The sequence below is a fragment of the Schistocerca gregaria genome, chromosome 3 (genome assembly GCF_023897955.1).
Source record: "Schistocerca gregaria isolate iqSchGreg1 chromosome 3, iqSchGreg1.2, whole genome shotgun sequence".
Classification (NCBI taxonomy): domain Eukaryota; kingdom Metazoa; phylum Arthropoda; class Insecta; order Orthoptera; family Acrididae; genus Schistocerca; species Schistocerca gregaria.
In genome coordinates, this window is record NC_064922.1 from 530,732,352 (window position 1) to 530,747,980 (window position 15,629).

Below are 15,629 nucleotides of genomic sequence, written 5' to 3' on the forward strand. Positions count from 1 at the left end.
TGCCTAGCGACAATAGCTTTTAGGACGAGTCTGGTGACTAGCGTCCTTGTGGAAGCCGGAGTGCCTCCATTGCACGTTAGGAATGCACAACTGCTGGCCAGTTACGTAACACACATTCGTAGTTCTCCTGCGCATCCGAATCACCATCTTCTTTTCTCATTCAAGGCGGTTCATCTCCTGCATCAGCGGTCCAGGTCAGGGCTTTCAATTGTAGTTCGTGTCCGATCCCGTCTTTCTGAACTGGAGTCCTTGCTTTTACCACCTATACTTGAGTTCCATTCACATACACCTCCATAGTGTACACCTAGGCCGCAGCTTTGCCAGGACCATTCACGTGGCCCTAAGGACATAGTTAACCCCGCAGCTCTCTGCTGCCATTTCCTCTTGATTCTTGACAAGTACCGAGGCCACGAAATGGTTTACACTGTCGACTCAATGGCTGATACTCACATTGGCTTTGTGTATATCCATGGAGGACACATTGAACAGCATTCCTTGTCCAATGGCTGCAGTGTTTTCACTGCTGAGCTGGTGGCTATATCTTGTACTCTTGAGCACATCTGTTCATGCCCTGGGGAGGCATTTCTTTTGTATACTGATTCCTTGAGTAGCCTACAAGCTCTCGACCAGTGCTACCCTTTGATAGTGACCATCCAGGAGTCCATCTATGCCCTGGAATGGTCCGGTCGTTCAGTGGTGTTTGTCTGGACCCTAGGTCACATTGGAATCCCATGCAACAAACTTGCCCGCAGGCTGGCCAAACAGGCTACGCGGAAACTGCTTATGGAGATTGGCTTCTCTGCAACTGATCTGCGTTCAGTATTGCGCCGCAAGGTTTTGCAGCTTTGGGAGACGAAAACATGCACAGCAAACTGCTTGCCATTAAGGAGACTATGATTGTGTGGTAGTCCTCCATGTGGGCCTCTCGCAGGAACTCTGGTTCTCTGTCGGCTCCACATTGGCCATGCTTGGGTGACACACAGCTGTCTCCTGCGCTGTGATGACCCACCTCAGTGTTGATGCGGCACCCAGCTGACAGTGGCCCATATCTTGGTGAGCTTTCCTTCTTTGGCTGGCCTGGGACGGATTCTTCAGTTACTGGACTCGTTGCCATTAATTTTAGCTGACAATGCCTCATCGGCTAATTTAGTTTTACGTTTTATATGCGGCGGTGGGTTTTATCATTTTATATAAGTCTTAGCGTGTGTCGTTTGTCCCTTTGTGTTCTCCACTCTAATGTTTTTAGGGTGGATGTTTAAATGTGTCGCAGAGTGGCTGGCTTTTCGTGTTTATTCTTGTGGTCAGCCAGCCAGACATCTGCTCTCTTGTTTTTATCCCTTCTACCTGGTTCTTGCTTCCCTCTATGGTTTTCTTTTCCTGTTTTTGTCCATAGTAATGTTGGTTGTTCTTCTGTCTTTCTTCTGTATGTCTCCTTTCTTTTCTTCTTTCTGTTGTGCAATTACTTTACTGGGCTCAAGGGACCGATGACCTCGCAGTTGGTCCTTCCTCCCCCCCCCCCCCCCCCCCCCCCCTCCCTCTTTTAAATCAAGCAAACAACACAGGCCATGTGTGTGTTGGTTTCTTTTTTTGTGTGTTATTTATCTCTGATGGAGAGCGAATATTTTTCTTAATTTATGGTCAATTTTGAGCCTGATGTCCTGCAACATGTGTTAATGACATAAACTCAAGTCAACCTGGGTCATAATTCAATAAAGAACAATATGGTCAAATGGCAGTGTGTTCATTTAAAAAAATATACATATATTTATTTCTGTTTTTTTTTCCAGTTTTAAATCACTAAACAGAACAAACACCCTTCTGATTTATTTATGTTCAAAAGCATGACAATAGGCATTATATAAACAAAAAATTCCTGAAAGTTGAAAAAATAAACTTTAAAACCTACTTTAATTATAGATTTGTATCACTTCTCTCACCTCTGTCAATATTTTCTTACATAAAAAATGCCGAGTCACACCATGGTTTGAAATCCACATTAAACTGTGGGTCCCCTATAACTGCCTGAGTAAGTCCATTCAGAGGTCGAAAGAAGGCAATGGCATATCACCTCCAAAAGGCCCATGCCTAGTGAGGCACTGTGGTGTTCAAAACAATCTTTTCAATGATGAGTGCTTTCCTCACTTACTTATTTGTATGCATAATTCCAACATTTCAATAATTTTATATTGTAGTTGGTCCTTTTATATTTCCAGTGACACCAAATTGAATAAAATTGATTCATAAATAAATAATTTGTAATGGTTACGAACTTTTAACCCATCTAGCTTTCTGATGCCAATTTATGAAAATGACCCATGTTTCAAAATACTCTTTTAACTGTAGTTTTGATGATAAAAAAAAGAAGAAACTGGGAAAATTATTTTATCCATCTTTCATTATGTACTTTCTTACACCAGTTTTTCACAAACATCTGTGACCCGAGGGCAACAACATTGCTCTATTTTGGGTGATTTTAAACGAAATGAGCCCTGTTAGTATTATTTGGTATGGTTTCGCACACTTGAGCAATATTCTAAGATAGGTTGCATTTCATTAGCATTCTAGCAATGCCAATTGCTTTACCTACGACTGAGCACAGTAATAAAGTTGTCAGATTTATTTATACTTTTATACAATTGTAGGATAATTACTACCAGTATTCTTGGTCGTGAAATAGTCACAGTTGTTAATAGCAAATGACACTTGACATTTCTATTTTACTTTTATAGCTCAGTGTTATTAGGACAATTTCCCAATGTATTTTTCTTTAAAACACCTGAGGGCAAATGTTCCTAAGAACATCAGTGTTTAAAAAATTTTCATTGATAATGCTCTCGAATAAAATCAGGAACTTGTTTGTGGAGTGGCTGTTTATATACAGGGGCATGCTTCAAGTAATGCCTCTCAGTTTTATGGAGGATGATAGATGACAGTGAACCTAAGACATTGGATTGTTGTGGATGCGGCAGTACTCATGTGTGACAGCGTCGAGCTAAGCAGAGGGTGGTCCATGTGTAGACAAACTCTTCGAATTTGAAACTCGATTACAGAATACTGTTCCTCACGCACCGACATAGTTATGTTACATAGTGCCACATTTCACACTACAATTTGGAACCCTCTTCCGGCAGGTGGCTGCAGATATGTAGATGTGAGGAATACAGGTGTATAATATTAACAGGGTCTGTTTTATTTAAAAAGCTTTAAGAGTTTTGACATAAAAAATTCAGAGGCATTACTTTTCAGCACACTCTCATATATTATTTCCTTAACTTCCTGAGTTAACTTCACTGTGCAATAATTTCCTTGTCAAGATGCCACAGTCTGATGTAAGACCTAATACAAATAAATCCATCAGTAGCTTGTCCTGGACTAACAAATCCTTAATTTGCCACATTACTATTGTTTTTAATTTAATTTAATTATTACTTTTGTCAATACCTGTCTCTTATTTCGAAATTTCTATGACGCATGGAAATTTGCAACAAAGTTTCTGGCATGACCATCATCTGCTGCAAGTATGATAAACATCTCAGTCCATTTCATATTGCTTTGCAATGTTACACCCAGATATTTAATTTTTTTTCTGTCTCATCTGCATAAACTGAAATCTGTCTACAGTTAGAGAAGTTAGCATTCATCACATCACTAGTGCTTCTGTCTAAGTCACCTTGTATCCTCCTGCAGTCACTCAACAGTCAATCATCAGTGAACAGCCACAGATCGCTGCCCACCCTGTCATACCATTTATCTACTGTATATAGAGAACAAGAGCAGTCCTGTCACAATTCCCGGGGGCATTGCTGTTGTACCCTTGTCTCTCTAATGAACACCCGCAGTCAAGGGCAACTCATTGGGTTCTATTACTTAGGAATTCATAGAGCCACTCACATATCTGGGAAATTAATGCCTATGCTCAGACCATCATTAACTGTCTGCTGTGGGGCCCTGTGTCAAACAATTTCTGGAAATCTAGGAGTACAGAATCTGCCTGTTGCCCTCTATAAGTGGTTTTTAGGATATTCCTGAGAAATGGGCCAGCTGAGTTAGGCACAAGTGATGCTTTCTAAATCCATGCTGATTTGTGGACAGGAGCATTTCCGTTTCAAGGAAATTTATTATCTTCAAACTCAGAACATGTTCAATATTGTGCAGCAGCAGACTGATATTAAGGTATGTTTGTATGATCCTCCCCCATGAATGATTTCTTAAACGCGAAAATTAAAACTTCAGTTTTCATTTTGCGATCTTCTGTTGTCACACAGACTGGTTTATGTACAACCAGAATTTTCTCCAATTCTCAACAAGACCTTTTGGTAAGGTATTGTGGTGAAAGCTGTGCTACACGCATCAGTCTTTTTTCAGACTCACAAATTTCCATTAACTTTTGACATGTCTACGTTCTTTCTTGAACATACAGTGCAACATTCTCTGCTTCCTTCATATTTTCTGACATTTGTTATTAAACAATGGTGAATTTTTACTGTCCTTAATCCACTTACTCAGTACATACTTCTGCAGAGTGCAGTTGTTCATAATTCCTCTATGTCCATTGAACTGAAACAAAATGATGTCCATTCATCTAATAACAGCTAACAACTGCTTATCTGCTTTTCCTGGTAAAAATACTCTCCTAGCTTTCTTGATGGATTTATTATCTTAGTTAACTATTGTCACTGTGATATGATGATCACTAAACCTTGTCTCTATATTGACAGTGTTGATAAGGTCAGGCCTGTATGTAGCTACAGGTTCTAAAAGTAAAAAGAAGAAAGTAGTATGGCATGAATGGCTGGGAGACACTGAAGGGCAGGTTCAGCTGCATAATTGGAAATGTGTTCCCCATCCTGTCTGCCCACAGGCACCTTTCCTTTGTGAAGCATGAGAGCTGTGTGCATAAGTGTATCTGTTTTAAGTGTAAGTGACTGTAGTGTGTGTGTATTGGGGGGGGGGGGGGGGGTTAGGTAGGTGGGTGGCCACAAGGTCTAAAATATTTCCATTGTGTGTGGGTTGTCAGACTAGCTTTCCAAGACATGTTTTCAGAAACATGTTCAAAACTGCTTCACAAGAGAGACCTATGTAACACCAACAATGAATCCATATTCCCACAGTACTTGATCTGGGTATTCCTACAGTACTGAACAATTAGACATCCTTTGAATGATTCTACTACTGTTATGGTGGAATCTGTTGCCTGATAAAAACATCCAACAATTAACTTCGAGTTCACCGAGGCCTGTTATGTGCATCCTGATAACTTCACTGTTAGACTCAATTTCGATATCCAGAGACAATATTTTTGTTGATTGTAATGAACACTCCCCTCCTTCGGCACATTCCATACCTTGTTAAGCATTTCAGAACTTTCTACTTCAGGTTTCAGTCAGCTTTCAGAGCTTTTTGCTTCGTGTTTCTGCTAGCTTTCATTCCCAAGAATAATTTGAGTGGGCAGTAAATTAGAGAACGTAGTTACAAATACTTCAACATTTTTTCAAAAAATGTCAAGACTTGAAGTGTCTTTACTCTGCACATGGACTGATTTCACTCTCTGCATTTCTGCTGCATCAGAGGACCACAAAATACTGCCTAGCCTAAAAAACCCATGTACATTTCACAAGTATTCTGCTACCCGAGTAGCTGCTTCCTTTGTGTAGTACACCTCTGACCTATCAGAGAATCCTGAATTTCTTCACTCCATAATGTAGACGCAGAAACTGCAGCCAAGACCATTGCAGAATCAGTGGAGCCTTTGGTTGAGACCCTCCATTTGGCTCCAGAGCAAAGGACCTCAATCAACTCTATGATGCAGATTGTAAGCTCGGCGTACACCACACTATTTAGACCAGCAGTCTTCACCATTTCCACCTGTCCAAACCAAGGAGGGCCTTGGAACCCGAGTTACAGGCGTCATTGGCGCAGATATAAGCCACAACTTCCAGGCGACTGCATGCTGCACCCTTGATAGTTGCAAGTAGAGCCACATCCATGTCTAAGATGAGGTCAGTCGGAAGGTGTAATGTGCACACATTGGATTTCTTTCCAGCCCTGGATGCTGTTTCCCTAAGGGGCTCCATAACACACCGAACATTGGAGTTCCCAACAACCAGCAAACCCATGCCCATGTGTGCATGCTTGGGACACTGTTGAAGAAGCGGCCACTTGTCCACTCACAGGGTTAATGGGGAAGGCCAGATGGCCAGCCTCCACATTGACATGAAAGCTGAACAACCTGTCACTCACTCTCACAGCAGGTCCCAGAGTTGGGTATACACTGTGAAGTGCCTTAGCAGCAGAGTTCACAGGTGGAACAAGTGACACCCAGGATGTCCCATACAAGACAACACATTCTCCAGCGCTGCTACACCCCAAGGGAGCAGCCTGCGGACACCTGACCACGGCCAAAAGCATTTTCAGTTGTTTACAAACTGCAGTGTGCACACATCTTGCACTTGTCCTATCCACCCTCCTACTACTAACTTGATAATTGAACTATGACAGCACACAGAGAAAGCTATGTGTAATTTCCTACTCTTCTCGTGTGTCACCAACAAAGGCTGGAGCCTGACAGACAAACAAGCAACTGCAGTGAGAAATATTGATGGCATTCAAGCAGCACATCTACAGTTGTTCTAAGGCTTAAGCATCAGATTTTTGAGCCAAGTAAGGAACTGGTCCACTACCGCTTCAGACAAAGACCACATCCTACATATCTGATTTGAATTGGGTCAAAGACCATTTGTGACTGGTGAAGTGTGCACACCGGATCATATTTTGTGGAAATGTCTTAGGTGATACAGCAAGAACACTAGGCAGATTGTAAGGGCTGGAACCATTTGCTGGCTTAATTAGAATAAAAGAAGCATAATATATTCTAACTATTCTAGCCGATGCAGTATCAGAAACAAGACATAGCTACAATAATAATAATAATAATAATAATAAAAAAAAAAAACAGCAAAGATGAGAAATGCCAATAGATAAGTGTCGCTGCTGCTGCTGCTGCTGCTGTTGTTGTCGTCTTCAGCCCGATGAAGCTCTCCATGTTAGTCTTCCCTGTGCAAACCACCTTCTCATAACTAATGCAGCTTTCAGCAATGAGAACCTGTGTACTAGATTATCATTTTCGAATTTTTGCCCACCAAATTAACTATTTCTTGATGCCTCAGAATGACCTATCAGCCAAATCCTCCTTGCTGGCACATTGTGCCATAAATATCTTTATACACCCAGTTTCATGTGTTACTTCCTGATTAGTTATTTGATACATCTTTCCAATTTTCAGTATTTTCCTGTGGCATTGCATGTCAAGTGCTTCTGTCCTCTTCTTGTCAGAACTGATTTCCTCCTCTGCAAAAGTATATGCCAAACATATATCTTCAGAAAAGATGTTTTAATATTAAAATTTATATTTAATGTCAATAGATTTCTCTTTCCTTGAAATGATTTTCACGCTGTTGTCACTCTGCATTTCATATCTTGTCTACTTTGATCATTGTCACTTATTTTGTGCCCAGATGAGAAAACTCATTTACTTTAGGTGTCTTATTTCGTGAACTATTTCCCTAAGCAATGCTTGATTTAATTTCACTACATTCTCTTACCCTAGTTTTACTATTGTCAATGTTCATCTTATAACCCCTCTTCAAACCACTGTCCATTCTGTTCAGCTGCTATCCCAAGCAATTTGCAATGTAATGTTATCAGCAAACCTCAATTTCGTCTCCCTGGACTTTGTGTTTGCAAATTTCTCCTCGGTTTTGTCCCTAGCTTGCTCAACATGCAGATTGAATAACATTGGGGGCAAGCCTACAAAACTGCTTTACTCCCTTCTTAACAACAGCTTCCCTTTTATATCCTTCAACCCTTATAACTGCAATCCGGTTACTGTAAAAGTTGCAAACAACTTATTACTCCCTGTATTTTGACCCTGCTATTCTCATAATTTCAAAGAAAGTACTCCATTCAGAATTGTCAAAACTTTCTCTAAATCATCTAATGCTATTGTAATATTCAGCAACAAAATATTTAAGTACATTGATGAAAAATAGAAGTGACATACAAAATTTAATAACTGATTTTTGAAGCATTTTATTACATAATATTGAAACTATTCATAGTAGAATGCTGCCGAACTTCTCCATTATTACAGAGGTGGTTGTTGTTGATATTGCCTTGCTCCTTTACATTTCTATTGGAATCACTTTGCATGGAGGAACAAAATTTATAGCACTCTAATTCATGAAATGATGAACACTTGATTCTGGCTGACACACACACATATATATATATATATATATATATCACTGTGAAATGAGCTTTATGTCTTGTATATGTGGGTAAAAATACATACAAACTCTTATTTTCCTACATCTTTATAATAATGTTTCAGTTGTAAACTAATACATCCATACAAGTCCTTTATGTATTTACTCGACATTTTTACAAATACACTCCTGGAAATGGAAAAAAGAACACATTGACACCGGTGTGTCAGACCCACCATACTTGCTCCGGACACTGCGAGAGGGCTGTACAAGCAATGATCACACGCACGGCACAGCGGACACACCAGGAACCGCGGTGTTGACCGTCGAATGGCGCTAGCTGCGCAGCATTTGTGCACCGCCGCCGTCAGTGTCAGCCAGTTTGCCGTGGCATACGGAGCTCCATCGCAGTCTTTAACACTGGTAGCATGCCGCGACAGTGTGGACATGAACCGTATGTGCAGTTGACAGACTTTGAGCGAGGGCGTATAGTGGGCATGCGGGAGGCCGGGTGGACGTACCGCCGAATTGCTCAACACGTGGGGCGTGAGGTCTCCACAGTACATCGATGTTGTCGCCAGAGGTCGGCGGAAGGTGCACGTGCCCATCGACCTGGGACCGGACCGCAGCAACGCACGGATGCACGCCAAGACCGTAGGATCATACGCAGTGCCGTAGGGGACCGCACCGCCACTTCCCAGCAAATTAGGGACACTGTTGCTCCTGGGGTATCGGCGAGGACCATTCGCAACCGTCTCCATGAAGCTGGGCTATGGTCCCGCACACCATTAGGCCGTCTTCCGCTCACGCCCCAACATCGTGCAGCCTGCCTCCAGTGGTGTCGCGACAGGCGTGAATGGAGGGATGAATGAAGACGTGTCATCTTCAGCGATGAGAGTCACTTCTGCCTTGGTGCCAATGATGGTCGTATGCGTGTTTGGTGCTGTGCAGGTGAGCGCCACAATCAGGACTGCATACGACCGAGGCACACAGGGCCAACACCCGGCATCATGGTGTGGGGAGCGATCTCCTACACTGGCTGTACACCTCTGGTGATCGTCGAGGGGACACTGAATAGTGCACGGTACATCCAAACCGTCATCGAACCCATCGTTCTACCATTCCTAGACCGGCAAGTGAACTTGCTGTTCCAACAGGACAATGCACGTCCGCATGTATCCCGTGCCACCCAACGTGCTCTAGAAGGTGTAAGTCAACTACCCTGGCCAGCAAGATCTCCGGATCTGTCCCCCATTGAGCATGTTTGGGACTGGATGAAGCGTCGTCTCACGCGGTCTGCACGTCCAGCACGAACCCTGGTCCAACTGAGGCGCCAGGTGGAAATGGCATGGCAAGCCGTTCCACAGGACTACATCCAGCATCTCTACGATCGTCTCCATGGGAGAATAGCAGCCTGCATTGCTGCGAAAGGTGGATATACACTGTACTAGTGCCGACATTGTGCATGCTCTGTTGCCTGTGTCTATGTGCCTGTGGTTGTGTCAGTGTGATCATGTGATGTATCTGACCCCAGGAATGTGTCAATAAAGTTTCCCCTTCCTGGGACAATGAATTCACGGTGTTCTTATTTCAATTTCCAGGAGTATATAAAACAGAAAGAAACTTCCACATGGGAAAAATATATTAAAAACAAAGATTCCAAGACTTACCAAGCGGGAAAGCGCCGGCAGACAGGCACATGAACAAAACACACAAACACACACACAGAATTACGAACTTTCGCAACTGGCAGTTGCTTCGTCAGGAAAGAGGGAAGGAGAGGGAAAAATGAAAGGATGTGGGTTTTAAGGGAGAGGGTAAGGAGTCATTCCAATCCCGGGAGCGGAAAGACTTCCCTTAGGGGAAAAAAAGGACAGGTGTACACTCGCGCACACACACACACACACACACACACACACACACACACACACACACACACACACACACACACACACACCCCAAAACATCCTTTCATTTTTCCCTCTCCTTCCCTCTTTCCTGACGAAGCAACTGCCAGTTGCGAAAGCTCGTAATTCTGTGTGTGTGTTTGTGTGTTTTGTTCATGTGCCTGTCTGCCGGCGCTTTCCCGCTTGGTAAGTCTTGGAATCTTTGTTTTTAATATATAGTCTGCTACATTACACTGTGTTCTAAAATAAGTTGTTGTATCAGCATTGCTTCCCATATATCTGCATTTCTGCAGAACCAAAACTGATCTTCCCCGAGCATCGTTTCTACCTGTTTTCCATTCTTCTGAAACAATTTGGCACAGGACTACTGAAATCAGGACTCATCTGACAAGGCCAGTTGTCCCAGGTCCAACCAGTATGGTCATTAGCTCAGGAGAAGCATTGCAGGTGGTGTTGTGGTGGCAAAAGCACTTTTATCAGTCATCTACTGCCATAGTTCATTAATGCCGTATTTCACCACACTGTCTTAATGGATAGAGTCATTGTTTGGCCCACATTGATTTCTGTAGTTATTTCATGCAGTGTTGCTTCTCCGTTACCACTAACATCGCTGCTGCTCTCAGTCACTAAGTGTGTTGCTCCTGGTGAGAGGTAATCCCTGAAATTTGGCATTCTCGGCACACTCTTGACACTGTGGATGTCGGAATATTGAATTCCCTAATGATTTCTGAAATTGACTGTCCCATGCGTCTAGGTCCCACTACCATTCCATGTTCAGTGTCTTTTAATTCCCACTGTGCAGGCGTAATCACTTCTGAAACTTTTCCACATGAATCACCTAAATACAAATGACAACTTTGCCAGTGCACTGCCCTTTTATACTTTGTGTTGTGATACTACTGCCATCTGCATATTGCTAATCCATGACTTTTGTCATGTTAGTATAGTATGGCTCATTTGGTACAAAATGTAAAGAATCTATACAACCCAGTAAGAGTAAAGAGAAAATGAGTGTAGCGACAAAAAGTACTACTTGACTGTGTTCTGAGGATCTGAGGACCTGTGATTCTAGCAGGGGTGTACTACTAGTATCTGTGTAATAAGTCCCAGTAGTAATGGTTGCTGTATTAGTAAATTATGATGCTGTAGCTAGAACAATTTGCTATCATCATAAGTCGTTGTGCTCATTGCTGAGCGTTGTGACCCTGTGAACCAAGCATCTCCATCCCGGACAGTTGCCAGCTTCTCTTAGTGCCTGCTGAAGAGGTAGACTGGAGATCTTCTTGATTTGATCTATCCATCTGCTCGATGCTCTTCCTCTTGGTCTTGTGCAAGACTATTTTCTCTAGAGTTTCTCCATCTTTTCTCACAGTATTGCCAAAGAACTGAAGAATTTTTTCGGTAACTCGAAAAGAAAGGTGTCTGGAGATATTGAGTTGTTCAAAAATGGACACATTTATTCTTCTTTTGGTCCATTTTATGTGTAGCATCCTACGCCAGCACCAAAGCTCAAACACACCAATACACTGTTTGTCTCTGGCCTTGAGTGTCTATGTTTCGCAACCATAAAAGAATACAGAAAACACTGGTGTTTCAACTAGCCAGATCTTTGTGCTATTTGTTATTTCTCTGCTCTGCCAGATCTTGATGAGCTTCTTCATAGCCACTCGCCGTACTGTGATCTGTCTTCTTCTCTCGTCTTCACAACTTCCCATACTGCAGATGGTTGACCCAAGATAGATGAAAGAATGCACGACTTCCAGTTCCTTTAATCAACGTGTGAGCTGGATCTGTTCTTCTCAATCGGTTATCGTGACTTTGGACTTGCTGAGGTTGAAGTCTAATCAATATGCTAGACTAATGCCCTTTATTCTTGCTAATAGCTCAGCAAGTTCATCTTTGCTGTTGGCTAAAAGCACAGTGTCATCAGCAAAACGGAGGCTGTTGACAATTCTCCCACCAATTGAGATGCTTTTGATCCAATCATCAAGAGCTTTCCTAATAACATGTTCTGCATTGGTGATGTACATCTGTGGAAATAGTACACAACCCTGCCTCACTCCATTTGATACCCTGAAGGAATCAGACATGCTAGCACTTGTCTTTACAACTGCGAAGTGATTATTGTACAGACTTATGATCAATGTTATCAAGTGGTGGGGACACCGAACTCTGCAAGCGTCTACCACAACTTTTTTCAGACAACACAGTCAAGGAAGCAGATGAAAACAGGAACACAGAACCCTTGCAATTTTTCTATTATTTGTCTTATGCTGAGGATCTGTTCACGAGTTCCTTTCACTTCAACAGAACCTGCTTGTTCTGTGGATATGTGAGGCTGAATGTACAGCTTCAAACGTTGGTTTAGGATGTAGAGCAAAATTTTACTTGCGAGAGATATGAGGGCAATAGTTCAGTAGTTGGGGCCGTTCCTGATAGACCCTTTCTTGTGTAAGGAGATGAAGAGAGACTTTGACCAGTCATCCGGCCACTCTCCAGTTTCCACATATTCTTTTACACTATGAATGCAGCAGGTATACCATCTATACCAAGGGCTTTATAATTCTTCAGATGTTGAATCACATTATCTATGTGCTGTATGATTTCAAAAATTAAATTTGAACTTTTTAATATGAAATTGGGATAACATTCGATGAAATTTCCTTAGCCCTCAACCTACTTACACTCCACCATGCCACTGTTTTCATTACGTTCATTAATGGACACATACTGAATTTAATCTGGATAACACTACATGTCCAGGTTGCAATGTTGAGTTTCTCCAAGGGATTTTGTTTCTGGCATTGAGCGTGACTAACTTCGCAGGTAGTGCTTAGTGTATGTATAAAAATCAAGTACCTCTGTTTTGGATTTCATTTAAGCTTTGGGTCTCGTATAACTAGTTTTCTTGACTGGCTCAAGTGCAGATAGACACAGCCATATCGTCTGTAAAGGACCATGCCTAGTAAATATCTGTGTCATCAACCTGTGACAGCTACCATGGCTGACATATTTATAATTCCTCTTGTAATCTAGAGAGTAGTTTTAGTGTTGTAATTTTAATTCTCTCTTATTTTATTTCTTCCCCCCCTCCAGTGGAGTCAGTTTTTTTTGTAAATTGACATTATTCATCTCCCTTTCGTTTTTTAGAATGGCAACAATACAGTTTTCGAAAGCAGACATTGCCTGCTTTCATGATATGTTGAGAAATATTTTGCTATTCTTTGTGCAGCCGATTTAATTTGTTAAGTAATTTTTGCTTATTGTAATCTTACACGTTTTAAACTGTATGGTTCATTTTCAGCTTTTTCTCAGTGATACTATTGATCAGATTTAGTGCTAAGATTTAAATGATTATCACTCTCTAACTAGCATAAAATGCAATGAATGCTGGGTAGCTTAGTGAATAATAGAGAGACAACAAATACTACTTAAGGTAGTACTTAATAAACTGTAATGAGTGTAATTATTGATAGACAAATGCCTAATAAAGGCTATTCCTAATCGCTCACAAAATTTGCTAGCATGTAGTGTTGGCCAAGCAGACAAAAATACAATTTCACTCTCTGTCACCTTGTGCTGGAGAAGGTGGGAAATGGAGAATAAAAGGGGGTGGCTTAATCCTCACTACTAGTAAGAGTACCAGAGCAAAGGCAGTAACAAACACCTGTCACTGAAGCTTCTGCTGCCATCATCACAGAAGGAAGCTCTTATTAGCAGTAGATAAAAGTGACTGAATTCTGTGTTGTTTCACTGTATATTACCCTGTTAGCTCTAAAAGTTAGTTGGACCTTTTGTAGTGTGGCTGGATTTGTTGCACAGATGAGGAGCTATTTTCCAATAACGTCGTTTATTGCACAAAACAGAGCCTTAAGTGGCAGATAGCACCTGTCTCCTTCAGTCAAGTCTGAAATTTTCCGATTAACAGTGGGCAACTAGACCCTGTATATAAGTGCTTGGCTCTGTGTGTTGAAGTACTTACATTGCCAAACAATATAATTTTTATCACTAAAATTACCACCTTTTCCTAACTCTTGGTATCACCATTAGACAAGGAACCTCTTCTCCATCTCATCTTGTGGATTCTAATGTGAGAAATACTAAAGAACCCAAGGTTCTCAATGTTGAGACTGTATCATCAAATAGCTATGGTGAATCACTACAGAAATTCATGTACATTGTTACTTTCTGTTATTTCATTCCTTTTTTTATATGTTGCTTGTAATTTTCTTTTAAGTATTATGTTGGCTTGTTGGCTTTTATGTTTTTGATTGTCCCATGTAATCCATCAGCTGTTATTCTTACAGATTCCAGACAAGAAATTCAAAATATTCCTTCAGTATATTGTCCCTATAAAAGGGAGTGCAAGAAGATTAGTTGAAGAAAAAGCATCAGAAATAATTTCCGCAATGGAAAAAAGAATAGAACTTGAAGAACAAGGATTGACTGAAAATGAAATAGTAGCACAAAACCCACAATTGGCTGGTGTGACCCATACTTCTTATGAACGTAGCAGACAGATTCTTCAGTCATTGCAAGAAGAATGATAATAGTCGAAATGTGTAAATACCATGTATGTACACTTAATCTTGGATGAAAAATGTCCTTTTTCTTCTATATTGGTGTTTTTTTTTAAAAACGAGAACAAAGTATCCTAGTTAATTTATTTTACATTAAAATGTAACTGTGACACTTGTGATATGTAAATTGTATCATAAACTAAAATAAATTATTTTTATATGAAGAATAATCAGCAGTGTTTTATAATACAGTCAGAATACTAATGTCACTGATGGTGTTGGTCTTTAGGAAGATTTATTTTCATATCTTAGAGATGATTTGTTAAATGTTGATGTTCTACTACATGTGCTCAGTTACAGAAACAGCAAAAGAAATCTTGATGTCCTAGCTCCCCTTTTTGAAAATGTGTCGTGTTAATTGAGGATCCCTTCTGAGTATTCCTGTTTTTTCTTCTTCCTCCTCTGTTGTTATTAACAGTGTATTATTTGGAGTAAGAGGTTATATCTAATGTTCTCTATAGTGCCAGTAGTGTCAGTGTCGCCCTAACCGCCGACTGCTTCACGTCTGCTGTGCAGCGAGCTACCTTAATTTAAGTATTAATTTTATTTTTCTTACTTGTCACTTCTTCTTCCGTGTGCTTTTGCTTTTAGGAAGCTTTAATTGTCGAGTGCTATTAATAGTATTCCATAGATTTCGTGTTTGTTTTGAATACAGTCAGAGAGAGTCCCTTTAGTCAGCCATAGTGCCAGTAGTGCTAGTGTTTGTTTTGAATACAGTCCAGGGACAGGTAGTGCTATTTTCATTGTCTTCTACACGAAGTGGTTAGCAATCACAGTTTAGTCAATAATCAGCCGCCTTTAGTGAATTAGCAGTCTAGTTAAAAGTTGATTAAGTCTCTTCAGTAAATTGATTCCTTAGGATGGATAGGATGTGTGAC

General features: G+C 41.0%; 1 protein-coding gene across 1 annotated transcript in view; it reads left to right on the plus strand.

The window, feature by feature from the left end:
* LOC126355085 (uncharacterized protein C7orf50) overlaps positions 1–14,921 on the plus strand; it is a 38,042-nt gene extending 23,121 nt beyond the window's left edge. Inside the window, exon 3 of the mRNA XM_050005276.1 lies at positions 14,479–14,921. Coding sequence (XP_049861233.1) covers positions 14,479–14,718 — 240 coding nt within the window. The 3' untranslated portion in view covers positions 14,719–14,921. The remainder of the gene's footprint in view (positions 1–14,478) is intronic.
* The last annotated feature ends 708 nt before the right edge of the window (positions 14,922–15,629 follow it).